This window comes from Bombus huntii, chromosome 1 (assembly GCF_024542735.1).
Source record: "Bombus huntii isolate Logan2020A chromosome 1, iyBomHunt1.1, whole genome shotgun sequence".
In the NCBI taxonomy this organism is placed as follows: domain Eukaryota; kingdom Metazoa; phylum Arthropoda; class Insecta; order Hymenoptera; family Apidae; genus Bombus; species Bombus huntii.
Window position 1 is genome coordinate 542,399 of NC_066238.1, and position 14,806 is coordinate 557,204.

General features: G+C 30.5%; 5 protein-coding genes across 11 annotated transcripts in view; 2 read left to right on the forward strand and 3 right to left on the reverse strand.

The window, feature by feature from the left end:
• Nucleotides 1-13: 13 nt before the first annotated feature.
• On the reverse strand, nucleotides 14-5,772 carry LOC126878300 (TBC1 domain family member 16). The gene is made up of 6 exons (XM_050640986.1): nucleotides 5,199-5,772; nucleotides 3,783-5,016; nucleotides 3,365-3,704; nucleotides 2,872-3,297; nucleotides 2,454-2,747; nucleotides 14-2,364 (listed from the first exon to the last, which is right to left on the reverse strand). The coding sequence occupies exons 2-6, from the start codon at nucleotides 4,648-4,650 to the stop codon at nucleotides 1,980-1,982; spliced, it is 2,313 nt and encodes a 770-aa protein (XP_050496943.1). The 5' UTR covers nucleotides 4,651-5,016; nucleotides 5,199-5,772; the 3' UTR covers nucleotides 14-1,979.
• On the forward strand, nucleotides 3,951-10,724 carry LOC126865996 (hydroxyacylglutathione hydrolase, mitochondrial). Of its 7 annotated transcripts, none has more exons than XM_050619396.1 (6): nucleotides 4,223-4,311; nucleotides 4,463-4,520; nucleotides 9,369-9,484; nucleotides 9,637-9,979; nucleotides 10,048-10,151; nucleotides 10,234-10,724. In XM_050619396.1, exons 3-6 carry the CDS (start codon nucleotides 9,437-9,439, stop codon nucleotides 10,504-10,506), a joined length of 768 nt encoding a protein of 255 aa, XP_050475353.1. In that variant the 5' UTR covers nucleotides 4,223-4,311; nucleotides 4,463-4,520; nucleotides 9,369-9,436; the 3' UTR covers nucleotides 10,507-10,724. The 7 variants fall into 7 exon arrangements, with proteins under 7 accessions (XP_050475515.1, XP_050475353.1, XP_050475441.1 ...); XM_050619132.1 differs by lacking the exons at nucleotides 4,223-4,311; nucleotides 4,463-4,520 and adding an exon at nucleotides 8,442-8,667 and having other exon boundaries at nucleotides 9,637-9,720; nucleotides 9,811-9,979; XM_050619558.1 differs by lacking the exons at nucleotides 4,223-4,311; nucleotides 4,463-4,520 and adding an exon at nucleotides 3,951-4,099.
• On the reverse strand, nucleotides 5,932-8,315 carry LOC126863920 (ATP-dependent DNA helicase Q1-like). Its single transcript, XM_050614686.1, has 2 exons — nucleotides 8,173-8,315; nucleotides 5,932-7,995 (listed from the first exon to the last, which is right to left on the reverse strand). The coding sequence occupies exons 1-2, from the start codon at nucleotides 8,258-8,260 to the stop codon at nucleotides 6,254-6,256; spliced, it is 1,830 nt and encodes a 609-aa protein (XP_050470643.1). The 5' UTR covers nucleotides 8,261-8,315; the 3' UTR covers nucleotides 5,932-6,253.
• Nucleotides 10,580-11,747, reverse strand: LOC126866368 (uncharacterized). Its single transcript, XM_050619906.1, has 4 exons — nucleotides 11,537-11,747; nucleotides 11,381-11,451; nucleotides 10,892-11,237; nucleotides 10,580-10,815 (listed from the first exon to the last, which is right to left on the reverse strand). The coding sequence occupies exons 1-4, from the start codon at nucleotides 11,633-11,635 to the stop codon at nucleotides 10,705-10,707; spliced, it is 627 nt and encodes a 208-aa protein (XP_050475863.1). The 5' UTR covers nucleotides 11,636-11,747; the 3' UTR covers nucleotides 10,580-10,704.
• A 459-nt stretch (nucleotides 11,748-12,206) lies between these two features.
• Nucleotides 12,207-14,806, forward strand: part of LOC126878132 (uncharacterized) — a 30,416-nt gene continuing 27,816 nt past the window's right edge. Inside the window, exon 1 of the mRNA XM_050640685.1 lies at nucleotides 12,207-12,987. The gene's annotated coding sequence lies outside the window, so the exon portion shown is untranslated. The remainder of the gene's footprint in view (nucleotides 12,988-14,806) is intronic.

Sequence of the window (14,806 nt, forward strand, 5' to 3'; positions counted from 1 at the left end):
ATCAATAGAAGTATTTACAATTTTCACACAATACTTATATTTGTAACAAATTTTAAGCATTTTCTGACTAAGATTAAATCGCAATTAAAGAGATTCATTACAAAATTGTATACTATTAAGGTATACGATATATAGATAATTAATCTATTATATTACATATATTTTTAATTTAAAAGAAAATAAACGGGCATATTTAAAATCATCCTTTAATACTAATGGCTAATATTACTAAAACTTATAATAAAGTAAATTTGATATCATTGATTTCACTGAGTTACTCAATGTTACTATTTCTGCCGAAGCAATACTAATTTTCATAAGGTGAATTTCTTGTTTACACGTTTTTTAATTGATTTTGAACATTTTAATATTCAAACGGCATTAATCATGTATTATAGAAAAAGTTTTTCGCTAAAATGTTTATAGAAGTGCCGGGCGAATGTAACAGCAAAGTTACAGCAATCAGTTCGGCGAAAGTATATTTTGACTAACGAAGAAAGATGTCACGAATAAATTCGATTTATTCGATATTCACGAATAGCAAATAGACTAATTAATGTTATTCGTGAATATATTCATTACATATGTATATATATATATATATAATCTGTACATACATAATATATTCTGTATATACATATTTCTATTTATTCATACATTACTTATATATTATACTTAGAAGAAGAAATTTTAACACGAATAGATTTCTCTGTAATAGTCTAACAACATAAGGTGGCACAGTAAAAGCATTATTTTATTTGCATGAAATCTTCACAACTCTGTCGATTATCATAATTAAAGTTTGTTTCCTTAAGTTGTAAGATATCATACAAATCACTGTCTCCGTATACATTTATTCAATGGAGAATGTTTATTTTATACAAAAAAAAGATCAAAGAATTTGAAATATAGAACGAATTATTTCTTCGATTTTATATTTTTGTGAGCAAATAGACTAGCAAAAACACTTTGGGTTATCAGAATAAGGTAAAAAATATCGGTGAGTAAAAGACGTTTACACATATTATCTATGTATAAATCATCGTTACTGGCTTACTATAAAATGTTGAATGTAAAGAATTCAAGGTACTATATATTAAAAGATAATAGATTATTTATAATGAATATACAATAAATCGAAATTTGTTTTATAGAAAGATACTAAAAATATCGCATAAATGAATACCCCAAAGTGAACACGTGTATCATTAATTGACTACAAGAAATTTAAACGGACTTATAATAAATTTTTACGCGATACTTACATCGAATTACGTTTGATTTTCTTTTTTGTTGATATCGGATACGATTTTTATTTTCAGATTACAACTCGTGAAATTTGCATTTGAAAGCTGAACGATGGCACATTTTCAATCGTGTTAAATAAATAGCATAATGTTTGTGCAGTGAAAAAGCTTCTTTTTGTCTGGAGGTTTCAAAGCCAAAATGCTTATACTACTCCATTCTTCTTTGGTCATCAGTCTTTAATTGTACTACAGGTTTTCGGTTAAAACTCGTCATAATCGTTGAAATCCTACCTAATTATTTAGTACAGAATACTTTTTTGTTTTACAGAAGTTGTAGATACATCATCATTAAAACCTTTTGTAATTTCTTTAAATTGGAATCAGTTGAATGTTAAATTTTAAGATATGTCTTTCGTTTCTTATTGATTACCAAACTTAATTTGCCACGTATTTTTGAATTAGCATTTATAAGTTATGAAGTTATGCAAATAAGATTCGTGATAATATAAATGTATGTCCTTTCCATTCATGATATTACGTAATCGTACAAACAGTGAGTCAAATATTATACTTTCATTAACATCTGTTATTACTTACAACATTTAATCAACTGCGATTTATATAACTTATTTATGTTATATCGGAGCAGCATTTAATTTGATTAGTTAACGTAAGAATAATTTGAAAGCTTTAACAATAGGATACTTTTCTCACTTTCATTAAATTAGGTCGTTATTCATAATTGTTCAAGTATGGACAGGGTGCATCATTATGATCTACACATTCTATAACGGGATCATGTGTGCTATCCCACATTCCGGGGCCACATTGTCGGCAAAGCCCTGCTAATGTGCATGGTAAACGTACAAGTTGACGAAAATGATGAAGTAGGCCTCTTGCCTTTCTCAATATGAGATTTCCATCCATATACATAGCTAAAGAACTAAAATGCAAAAGCATCTCATCTGTTCTCAGGTCTTGAGCTATTACATCATCTGCATAAACACACATTATAGCAAGACAAAGAAATAGATGAAAATGGTCGGTTAAATAATTTACCCAACAAGCTTCCCACATTATTAACGCTACTTCGGTAGGAAATTCACGTTTTAAACATCTGTAAAATATATATTATTAGAAATAACTCTGCATATGATTATAAATTTTGTAATAATTATAAATTATAATTATAAAATTTGTATTTACAAGAGTATCCATCTATGACAAAATAGAAGCTCCAGGGCATCCGTATGTTTTTGTAGATGTGCATAAAAGTCTGGTACCATTATTCTAACTAATTCCCTTAAGTAACACAAATTTCTGTCCATATCTACATCAGTAGGCGTACACACAGCCACAGATCTTTGCATTAAGCCAGCAAAGCACCAAAATGCTTCGATTTCGGAATTAAGTTCAGCTAATAAAGGAGCCAATAAATCAGACATACCTTGAGTATATCCTAATCGGGCATTATAAACTGCATAATTTAACAGAATATTTCTGTAAAAAGTAAAATACGATAGTGTTAATAGTAACAATATATATTTGAAAATTAGCATAATAATATAAAATATATATAAAATATAAATTGAAAAATTAAATGATTATTGTTATACAAACATACTTCATTATTTCAATGTTTGGATTATCCTCTCCAGCATAATAAGGATTTCCTCTGTCAGTACGAACAACATCTTTTTCTACAATACACACCACATTTCTCCAGAAATGGTCTGCTTGTTCTGGACCCATACTCAGTCTACGTTTTTGTATTTCCTCGTATTCCTGTCTGCGAATGGCATCAATATGTTCTCTATCTTCATAGGTACTTTGATATGAATAACAATGAAGAAGGAAGGGCCACACAATTTTCCTTAATGCAGGTTCTAGTCCACCAAAAAATATTCCTTTACGAAGGGCAAGATCATCCTCTACCTGACCTCTCTCGTTTAATAAATCCTTCCAAGCTAGCGATGTAATCATCGGTACTTGTCCCTCTTCTGGGTGCAGTTCATCACGACTTACCTCTGGCCGACATACCATGAAATGCCTGAATTATAGAGAAATTGTGAGTATTTAGTAAAACATTAATTGTGTTTTCATTAATTAGATTCTACCTATATGGAAGTGTCTCCTCAGCGTCTGTATCTAAGCGTGGATAAAGCAATTGGTGCCATTGATGTAAAGTAGCTGCCAGTCTGTCTAACCCACCATGATGGAAATGTAGAATCTTATATTGGCTCTCTCTACTTGCGACTACTAATTGACCAGAAGTACAAGCTGGATCAGCAAAAAACAATCTTAGGGATCTCATTTCGCTGAGATCCACTGAAAACCTTCTACATCTATGTGCTCTACGTAATGTCACTGGCGAAGCTGTTGCACTTTCAGGAAACGTGAGGTTATGCTGTAAAGCTAAAAGTTCAGGTGATCTCATCCATGATGGGATTTCTTCAGCTACGAAGAAACAAAGTTTACACGTTAACAACAACTACAGTTTAATAAAAAAAATAATCAAATTAATAAACCAAGTACCTTCTGAAGATACACCGACCGATAAGCTACATGTAGAGGTTAATGACATGCTACGGCTTTTCAGGCTAGTATCATCACAATAAGGATATCTCATTTCTTCGTCGATACTTATTCCATCATTTTCATGCGATTCAGAAACCTTTTTATCTTTGCAATGTTGATCCTCGTCATGTTTCAAATTCAGAGATTGAGAACGTAATTGATTCAAACCGATGCTGTGATCACTTTCTTCATGTATAGTAGACGATAAACTGTCAGACCGATGATAGTTTGTTTCCCGATTGATATTGACATTTGGAGTCTCTTTAACTTCTGACGTAAGTAGAGTTTGATGATCACATAGGCTTTCTGCGTCATCGTTTTTCGTATCGTCACCTTCGAGACGTGCACTTCGTGGGAAACCACCAGAACAAACGCGTTCACAATCTCCGCAATTAATAGGTTCCTTTACTTCTAAACAGACGTCAACCTTTTCAGCATTTTCGTATTCACATTTTAAGTCACAACTTTCCTCTGATATTTGGGAATGGTGAGAGCTTATATCAGTGTCTCGATGAGTAGCGCAGTCCGGCTTCTTCACGCTTAAATTCTCTAACGTAGTCGGATGTTTACGGAGTGTGCTATTCGGGATCCAACTGAGATGTAAAGTTGGTACATTAGAATTTTTATTAAACCTACAGGTTATGGCCATATAACCGGGATGATGTACCACATCGGAGTTCTGTCTCATTAAAGTTGGTGGGTGAACGCATACGTTATTCTTGCAAAATAATGCTTCACCATCCTGGTACATAGTACGACGATTGTCCTGATTACAATCGCCTAAAATATAACTGCTTGCCTTTTTCAGAATATTTGGCAGAGGCATCTTCCTTTAAGGCAGATCGGTGCATATAAGTCATCTAGTAAATTTTATTAGAGCGCGGTGCGAGGATTTTTGCGTTTGTGCGATTAAATTTGCCTTTAGACAATATTGAATCGTCGCGGGGTTATAACGATACCCGAATGACGATCGTTAAAGTGATTACAAAGTATTATGTGCAATTATAACGAATCCGTACGAATACAATCTGACTCTTGACACTGGACAACACAGTATTAAGTTAACAGTTTCAGTTTCACTATTTCTTTTTCCTGACAATTCTTAGACAACATCTATGGAATACTTGGTGTTTCTAGAGAGCATCAGAACTGCAGTGGTGAAACTTCGTCGCGCAGAAGCGCGCGAATAGACCTGCATCGAAATGCTATAATGAACTGATTTCTTTTCCTGTAATGTTTCCTGTTGTCGTAGGCTTATTTAAGCATGCATGCATGTTATCACACCAATTAGCTTTGATATATACATAGAACCGATAAAATGTGCACACATATGGAGAAGCATGCATCTCAATCACTTAAGTCTCTCGTCTTTACCTGTTCTTTATTATCCTCGTACTACAAAGATAACGCGTTGTTAAAATTCTTTGTCAAAATATCAGAGATCGTCAAGATTCCATTTTTTAACATTCCTTCGTTTAAAATTCTTGAAAAAAAGTTAGTCGACTTAACTTTCACTTGAATGGATTCATGAATGAAAGATGTATCATCGGCACGTCACTATTCGTTGTAGACATATATTATCGAACTTTGAATGAAAACCCCAAGTATTTTCTCAAATGCGGAGCGCCCGTTACGATCACTCGTAATAGATCACTGTTACGCGGCGTTCCTTATTTATTTCATTGTTGGATTTCTAACGATGAATGAATTACAAATCTAATATCAGACCGCTGCTTAGTACTTTAGTAAAACGTGTTTGCCAACAGACAGAATACAGATGCCCCTTATCCAGGATCAATATTTCCATCTGATCGTGAACCTGGTGGTTAGCTTACTATCCGAGCTACCGACATAACGTTGTCTAGCGTTGTACATATGGTTTTTATTGATTTTTCTCCTTGTGTTAAGTTTGAATTATTTGTTCTCGATTTCGTAAAAAGAACTCGTGTTCTGTACTTGTAATTTCATTAAAAAAATATTTTTATGAGCGACCTTCATTTTCAACTTACTAACGCTTGTTTCAAGTATATTTAAAATATGAGCCAAATAATTTCGTTAAAAAATATGTCTTAAATTACCTAAAACTATTAATAAATGAAATAGTATATTTACATCAAAAATCGTTTTTATTATTTTCTGAGAACTTTCTTTTCTATGAATACTGATAAAAAAACCTTTTGTTATTGAATATAAAAATGTATGAAATGTATAACATGTAGAGTACGATTATCATTTTACAAACTATTTTAAACTCAAGATATCATAAGTGCTATATAAAATATCATTGACAATGATATACATAAAATATATTGTTGATGATTAGGAACATTTAAAAGTTACAAATGGTGTTCTGTTTACTTAATGGCATGTGTCTTTTTGATAATGAAAAACTTATTACTATATCACAGATCATAATATATTTATATAGATTAGTGCAATTCATAATTAAAAAGTATTTCGTGAGTATCATCCAGTGCTAATGCTGCTTTGGGTCCACGTTTTAAGTAGGAAATTGTAGAATATGCAGAGAAATGAAAATCTTCTTGTAAATAACCGTTTCCGAGTAAATGTCCTATTATAGCTTCTCCTGATTCTCTTGTGAATTTCGGTATTGGTATAGAAGATATTCTTAATGTTGTGGCACCTTTACCATACCAGGCATCTATAAGCTTTAAGGCAGTCAATCTGGTTTCATTTTGTACTGCTCTGGTCATGAATTGATATAAATGTCGACAATAAGGAGCTATATTCACTTGTTTACTCTCTTTAGGTTTCCGACAATGATCACACATTTCCGCACAATCATTTCTAGTCCAAGATTCTTCAAAGTGTACTGCGATCAAACTACGTCTACATGATGTTTGATCTAAACAATATTCTAGCATTTTGTATAAATTTTGTAAACCAACTTTATCTTGAAACACCATTGTGCTTAATTTAAATACATCTAATAACCTATATAATACTATGGACACAGCCTTTTTTCCATCTCTGCCCGCACGTCCACTTTCTTGATAAAAGTTCTCCATTGATTTTGAAATGCAGTGATGAATAACAAATCTTACATCTGGTTTATCTATACCTAATCCAAACGCGATAGTGGCAACTACAGCTTGATATTTTCCTGATATCCATTTAGAATATACTTCTGATCTATAGTCTGCCTCTAACATTGCATGATAGCATCCAACTTTCAAGCCCAATGCTCTTAAATCAGTTGTCAATTGTTCTGCATCTTTGATAGTAGTTGTATAAATTATGCCAGATTTATCCTTAAATCTATTTTTTAATAAATTTTCTATCATAGCTAAGCATGTGTCTTTATCTGTTGGTTTTCGTCGAACTTCGTAAAATAGATTTGGTCTATTAAAAGTAGCTCTTAAAACTAGACAACCTTGAATATCTAACATCTTCTGAATGTCCACAATAATTTTAGCTGGTGCAGTGGCTGTTAAACCTAAGACTGGCACACCTGGAAACATAGACTTTAGGATTCCTAAAAATTTATAATCAGGCCTAAAATCATGACCCCACTGACTGCAACAATGTACTTCATCTATCGCAAAACAATCTAAACGTTTCATTTCAAAGGCTTTTTGCAATTTGTTCATAAAGCGATTAGATTTTGCCATGTACTCTGGTGTAACATAAATTAATTTAAGATCAGATTTCTTATCCACCAGTGCATTCATTATGACTTTTACATTTTCTTTACTACCTTTGGCACTTAACATTCCAGCTTTTACATTATGTTTTTGTAATCCATGTAACTGATCTTCCATGAGCGATATTAATGGTGATACTACTATTGTAATACCTTTACTAATAACAGCAGGTAACTGATAACACAAACTTTTACCACCACCTGTGGGCATAATTAAAATAACATCTACATTCGACATAATTGCATTCATAGTTGGTAGTTGCAATTCTCTTAATTTATCTATTTTAAAAACATCCTTTAAAGCTTTTCTCAGATCTTTAGACCAACTAAAATCTTCTTTTGTCCAATCCTTCTTTGATACAGAGAGACTTCTTTTCAAAAGTGCGTCATCCTTTAGCTTTTCCTTACGTTGAGTTAAAATCTGTTTACGATCTTCAAGCTTTTGCATTTCATATTCGATTTGTTTCAATTCAAAGTCAATAACTGCAATTTCATCTTCTTCATTGTCTAAAAAAAGAATAATTATAACAAATAATCTTAGAAACGTAAAATGTGAACATAACAAAGAACCATATATAAATACATTGATATGAATAATAATAATAACAATCATGAAGCGTAACATTCCAAATTTATTTATTTCTGAAAAAATATTATCTTTAATATTATAAAACAATAACAGACCTTGATCTTCACCATCTATAGTTATTATTTCTTTCTGATCTTCATTTTCATTGTTTACAGTTATTTTTTTCGAACTGCTCGCAGACATTGTAAATAAATTAAAAAGATATTTACATATGACAATAGCAAAAAAGATTGCTTTGTATTCTATTAGTAAATAACAAGTGCTGTTTAGTTAAATTATGCTATAACATAAAATGTACACATTCATGTGTCGACGATGGTTCATACAACGCTGTATGTAACCTAACATAACAGTTTCTACCAGAATTACATCGTACCGATCAGCTGAGTCCAGTTGTTTTTTTAGTAGTACTACGTAGGGATCAGGCAAGTAACGTTGCACATATTGTTAGTGTCTGATATTAAGACAATTTATTGCACAAAAAAACGTGATTTAGTCTCAATATTAAATATAATAAGCCATGTTTAATGCAATGTATCGTGCTTGTCCCTCTTGGCTCGAAAACACATTAACATCTTTGTATTTTAGGGGTATTCCTTTTTCTTATTATATTTTCAAAGGAACTTGTAGATATCTTTAATTTATTATTTTTATACTTCAGATTTTAGGATTTCTACGATTTTTATCGATATTTTTACTTTAGGAAAATTCCACTTTTATAAATATTGTGTTTTAATATAAAATTAGGTTTTTATTTAATATGAAAATTTTTTATCCAAGATATAATCATAAAGTAATTAAAGATAAATAACTTTCCATATTTGTAAGTATTTGAATACATATAATGTTCAAATATTAAAATTATTGTTTACTTTAATATACAATTGTTTTACAAATATCATTTTACAATATATATATATATATATATATATATATATATATATTGTATATATATTGTAAAATGATATTTGTAAAACAATTGTATATTAAAGTAAACAATAATTTTATATATATATATATATATATATAAATATTATTCTACATATGCTATTAAATCTTAAACATTACATTGTATATCAATTTAATTCAGAGGTCTAAATATAGATTTTGCAGATTGTTGTTTGATCCAAGGTATATATCAATGATATTGCACACGTGAAAAAGATAAGAAAGGAAATGATGTTTTCACTTTTATATGATAACAGACTATACAGTCTTAATAGAGTGCACATACATTTTATTGTATACATTAAATTTCAATATTAAACACAAGCGCTTTTATCTTTTTTAGCCAAAAGTATTTCAACCAATGGTTTTTATGCAAGACATTGTAATTCTATAATAATAAATCAAGACAACATGAAGGTTCAAATATTACCTGCACTCCAAGATAATTACATGTATCTAGTGGGTATTTTTTTACTTTTTCCTTCTTTGATTATTAAATTTTCACTTGTTATTTCTATTTAAAATTACAAATTATTATTATTTCATAATAATGATGCTGATGATAGTTCATTATGAAATTTGTTTAACATTAAGTTTTGTAATTTTATAAGATTATCGACGAAGCATCGCAGGAAGCTGCAATTGTTGATCCTGTCGATCCGGACAGTGTCGCGTGTGCAGTTCAACAAAATAACGTGTGTTTAACAAAAGTTTTAACCACTCATCACCACTGGGATCATGCTGGAGGAAATGCAAATTTGTGTAAAAAATTTAATAACCTTCAGGTATATGGTGGAGATGATAGAATAGAGGCACTAACATGTAAAGTAAAACACAATGATACTTTCAACATTGGAAAATTACAAGTTCGATGCCTAGCAACACCATGTCACACTAGCGGACATATCTGTTATTACATTACAGGAGATCAAGAATCACCAGCAGTATTTACAGGTACAAATATAAATTACATACTTAGTTGTTTGTAAATTAATCAAAAGATAATAAACATTAATCTGCAGGTGATACACTTTTTGCTGGTGGCTGTGGTAGATTCTTCGAAGGTACCGCAGAACAAATGTACAAAGCACTTATAGAAATTTTGGGATCGTTACCTAACGAAACTGTAAGTATATAATTATATTTAGATCTCTGTTTGAAATAATCACTGACTAAGGTAAGAAGGATATATTTTGGATATTTTATAGAAAGTATATTGTGGTCATGAGTACACAGGAAATAATTTAAAATTTGGAAAACACGTGGAGCCAGAAAATGAAGCAATTCGCCAAAAGATAGAATGGGTTCGTATACAACGCGAAAAGAATAATCCTACTGTGCCAAGCACTATTCAGGAAGAGAAATTCACAAACCCATTTATGCGAGTTCACGAACAATCTGTTATGGACCACACTGAACAAAAAGATCCAATACAAACTATGGCATTCCTTAGAAGGGAGAAGGATAATTTTAAGGCATAAATTTATCATTGTTAGAAAGAAATCAGCGATGGTTACATGCTTTTTTTAATCAATGTACAATGTTCTTCCTAAATAATTTTTGTTCATTTTATTTATAAAACTTTGCTTTGACTTTCTATACATAAATATTGACATATGTGCAAATATATGATTATAAATTACGTATTTATAAATATCATTATCTTAAATACACAAATACTATGTTATATTTAAAGACATATGATTTGGCGTGTCTTCTGACTTTTTGTTATAAATTTGCATTTCAGCAACGTATTTTTCTTTGGATCGTTCATACATGTCATAGTATACCTAAAAAAAACATGTACGATAAATATCTTAATTCAAATATTAGAAAGATGCAAACGACTTCTTTGTTAGTACATACCTTTTTATCTTCTGAACTGAGAGATTTCCAAGTAGTTGCAAGTTGTCTAGTGAGTTCTTGTTTGCTTGGTTCTGGTTCTCCGGCTAAGCGTTCCATAACGCGGGGTCTTTGTTCTTGACAGAACTGAAAGAATGGGTTTGCTGGTCTTTTTGGAGCATTGGGATCTGTTTTTGCACCTTTTCGTTTTGTTCCTTTCTTAGTTTTCTCTTCTTTAGAATTATGAGCAGTGGCTTTTGGACCTTTTTCTGGCTTAAGTGTTACTTGAAATACATTGTTTTCTTCAAGCACTCCCATAGGTGCTTCTCGCCAGCGGTCACCATGTTGATCCAAACGATCAATTAAAAATCTAAAATACAAAAAAATATTTTAACAAATCATGCTAGCGGTATATAACGAGATACAAAACAGGTATATTAGTTATTATTATTTTAAAAATAAATAATAAATATATTTGTAGTATTCAATATATAACCTAGAAATTAAACTAACTTTTTTTCCTTTCTTGTACGTTTGAGAAGTTTCCTAACACGTTGGATACGATAAACTAATCTCTCATTTTCCTATAATTGAAAAGTGAATAGTTTCATTTCCTGCATACAAATAAATCATTGCGTAAAATACAGAATACCAAAATCAAACATAAACCTGTTGTAAAACTTCACACCTATCTAGTAGGAATTGATACTTTCGTTTATAAATATCAAATTCTTCTGGTTCTACATCATATTCTGATTCGTCTGACATTTTGATTGCCTGTTTTAATTAAATAAAATCAGTATTTTTTCACATTGTTTTTATATCATGTCGACAGGTTCAGCACATTTATTTACCATAATACAGCAGTAATATGATAGGTGCCGCTAGTATAAATATTTCTTATCAATAAGTTAATAACTTTATCATCTCATACATACATATTTATAAATGAAAAATATATTAATTACATTATTCATCTCTGAAAACTGTAAACCTCCTGTATTAATTTAGTAAAATTAACGAATCTTTATTTTTTAATTAATATTTGAAGTTAATCGAATTTAAAGTTATAAAAATTAGAAATCTATACAGATACAAACTCTAACATACCATATTTATAATGACAAAAAATTGTCTAATATTCGTATGTTATTAAACTCTTAGAAAGTTAACTTTAAAGAGTTAGAAAATTTCTATTCAATTATAACAAATAATATTTGAATAATAATAAAAATGAGATCACATACTATATGTATGTACGTACAATTTATTTCGTTATATTACATACAATAATACATTTGGTAAATACGTATTTCATGTTGATAATCTCGTAAAGTAAAATCGTCTATAAGTATAAAATCTAAATAGTTGATTTATATACAATCATAATGTCCATTATTTTCAAACATATTCTGCACATTTGTGCGAATGGGAACAATTATGTATATCACAACAATCGCAATAATATCTGACAAAAATTGGAGTAGATGAGAAAACAATTCTATTGTTTTGGATATTGCTGTGAAATATACAATTATCATTACACAATTTATGCTTTGCAAATAAGTCTGTAGCATGAAAAGAAGGAAATTCAAATAAAATATTTCAAATTACTCAAAATGAAGAACCTAGGAACGAAGAATTAAAAAAGGGAAAGGAAGAAACGGTATTGTAATGGAATTTTGCATTTCTTTTGATCCTTCTCTACTTTGCGCCACAGGCTGCGTCGTCCCTGTCTCTTAAAACGACCAATGAAAGTTGCGAAAGAAGGGTTGCGTCGATACACATGCGCAACTAATCACAATTCACCCTGGACTTGAGACACGGTCAAAACACATATCGTTCTCCCTATCGCGTTATACTTTCTTTGCTCGCTTCTCGAAATCTCGCATTTTACATTCCAGTGTCAAATCAGCGTGTCCTTTCTGTATCAGTAGCCGTGTCATTACACCTGCCTTCATACAGATACATTTCCCTCAAGCGTGCTTTACTTATTTTTCGTGTGTTATAATAAGTTATTTTTTTTGTCAATTAAATCGTTAAGTTATTGTTTCCCGCGCGTACTATGGAGTGTGTAGCAGTTTTTTAGCATTCGCTCCAGTTCGCCAGGTCGACTTTTGGTGAGTATTAATGCCGAAAACATTTTTATTCGTCAACAGACACCGAGCACAAGACGTTAGACAAGATTTACTCGCGTGCGTAGAAATGGGTAGAAGGGGTTTTAACGCAGCACGCGCGTGCGAAAGAGCTTGCTGCGAGATCAATAGCAGCCATTGCGGTTATGGTAACACGATCAGCTGATCAGCTGATGCTTATTTTGTTTACAATTATTGTACTGTCGCTGTTTGTGGTTAATTATATCTGTCAAATATAATAGGTTAATATTCTTATAATTTTAGGAGCAACGTATCTATTATAGATGTTTAACGTCATCTTACCTTCAGAGCAGAAGAGATTAAGTTTGTTTTTTTTGCCTGTAATAAAGTGTCTTTGCATTTAGTTCTGTTTATCGAAAAGATTCGATTGTATTATATGGTGATGTAATTTTAGAAGCAATGTACCTATTACAAATTTAGTCATTTTATCTTCAGAATAGATAAAATAAAATATTTCTTTGTTTACAATAAAATATCTTTGCATTTAGTTTCTACTTACAGAAAAAGTTCGATTACGTTATGTGGTGATGCTTCAAAAGTAATTTCTATCTGAAGAGAAAATGAAAAGCTAATTTTTTGAGAATGTTACTTTATTTTGGATAATTCATTGTTTTTAGTACGACGATATTGTGTCATCGAATATTTTATCATGTAATGTGAAATTTAAATAGTTAATAGAATTTTATTGCTGGAAATAGTCATGTTACCGTGGCGGTTACTTCATGACATTTAACGGGTTCTTGTTAAGTTTAGACGCGTTATATTTGTATCGCTAGTTCGGTATGACTGTAAGACGAAGTCATCGATGAAGCGCATGAATTTCAATTATGAGTTTACAAGCAAATCTGTAAATGATTCAATAAAAAATTATCAGAACAACACAATACAAATTTACCGTATATGAATCATGTGAAATTTAGCGAGCAACATCGAATACCGATAAATCGATACATTACAAGATTTTAATTTTCGGTTTACATTACATTACCGGTTTAGGGATTACTTGAGAGTTTTTCCGTTATTTTAAGAAACCATTGACATAATATACGACATCGTAATATAGAAATAGGATGTTTTTCGATATTTTATCTTGATACTAAATTTATAGTGTAAACGAAAAGGTTATATTGTTTAAGATAAATTTAAGATAAAAGTAATATATATATATATATATATATATAAGCGTTAAAATATAAAATATAAAATATATTTTCCCTATTTGAAGAATAAGGCCAAATGTGTAAAAAACAATTTCAGAAATAAAAGTCAATCGATATAAGTTTGTAACACACAAACTAAGTATTATAACACTAAACAAAATTTAAATAGTTACAATGTCGTAGAATTAAAAAATGGTATAAAAGAACTTCTAAATATTTTATCATTATTACAGGGATCTAAGATAGCAACCGCTATTCTATATGCATTTGTTATCTAGCATTTGGTAGGAATAAATACGAATGTAATTAATATATTTTCGCGAATAGACAAACAATTTATGTGATTTAGCCTTGCATTCTTCACTTATGTGCGAATACTATTAACTGATAACACGTGTTTCTGCATTGTAATTGATCATTTTATAGCATCCTTTGAGTCGTTTCGCTAAAAAATTCTCGGTTAAAATAAAATCTGTCTACTCGACATTGTTTATTACTATTCCTCAAAATATTGTTTACAAACTTTTTTAATTTACTTTGCCTTTTTACTTAAAAGCTTCCTCTTTGCACGATTTATTTATTCGAATTAAAAAAATCGCATCTCTTTTAGCTGTAAATTTGTT

What these genes read in the sequence shown, in the direction of transcription:
- LOC126863920 (XM_050614686.1), bottom strand. Translation starts at nt 8,260, where the DNA reads ATGTCTGCGAGCAGTTCGAAAAAAATAACTGTAAACAATGAAAATGAA. An exon ending in TATAGATGGTGAAGATCAAG is followed by an intron (nt 7,996 to 8,172) that starts GTCTGTTATTGT and finishes TTCTTTTTTTAG; the next exon opens with ACAATGAAGAAGATGAAATT.
- LOC126865996 (XM_050619039.1), top strand. Translation starts at nt 8,598, where the DNA reads ATGTTTAATGCAATGTATCGTGCTTGTCCCTCTTGGCTCGAAAACACA. An exon ending in AAGATAATTACATGTATCTA is followed by an intron (nt 9,485 to 9,636) that starts GTGGGTATTTTT and finishes TAATTTTATAAG; the next exon opens with ATTATCGACGAAGCATCGCA. An exon ending in GATCGTTACCTAACGAAACT is followed by an intron (nt 10,152 to 10,233) that starts GTAAGTATATAA and finishes GATATTTTATAG; the next exon opens with AAAGTATATTGTGGTCATGA.
- LOC126866368 (XM_050619906.1), bottom strand. Translation starts at nt 11,635, where the DNA reads ATGTCAGACGAATCAGAATATGATGTAGAACCAGAAGAATTTGATATT. An exon ending in CGTACAAGAAAGGAAAAAAA is followed by an intron (nt 11,238 to 11,380) that starts GTTAGTTTAATT and finishes TTTGTATTTTAG; the next exon opens with ATTTTTAATTGATCGTTTGG. An exon ending in TCAGTTCAGAAGATAAAAAG is followed by an intron (nt 10,816 to 10,891) that starts GTATGTACTAAC and finishes TGTTTTTTTTAG; the next exon opens with GTATACTATGACATGTATGA.
- LOC126878300 (XM_050640986.1), bottom strand. Translation starts at nt 4,650, where the DNA reads ATGCCTCTGCCAAATATTCTGAAAAAGGCAAGCAGTTATATTTTAGGC. An exon ending in GGTCGGTGTATCTTCAGAAG is followed by an intron (nt 3,705 to 3,782) that starts GTACTTGGTTTA and finishes GTTTCTTCGTAG; the next exon opens with CTGAAGAAATCCCATCATGG. An exon ending in CCAAACATTGAAATAATGAA is followed by an intron (nt 2,748 to 2,871) that starts GTATGTTTGTAT and finishes TACTTTTTACAG; the next exon opens with AAATATTCTGTTAAATTATG.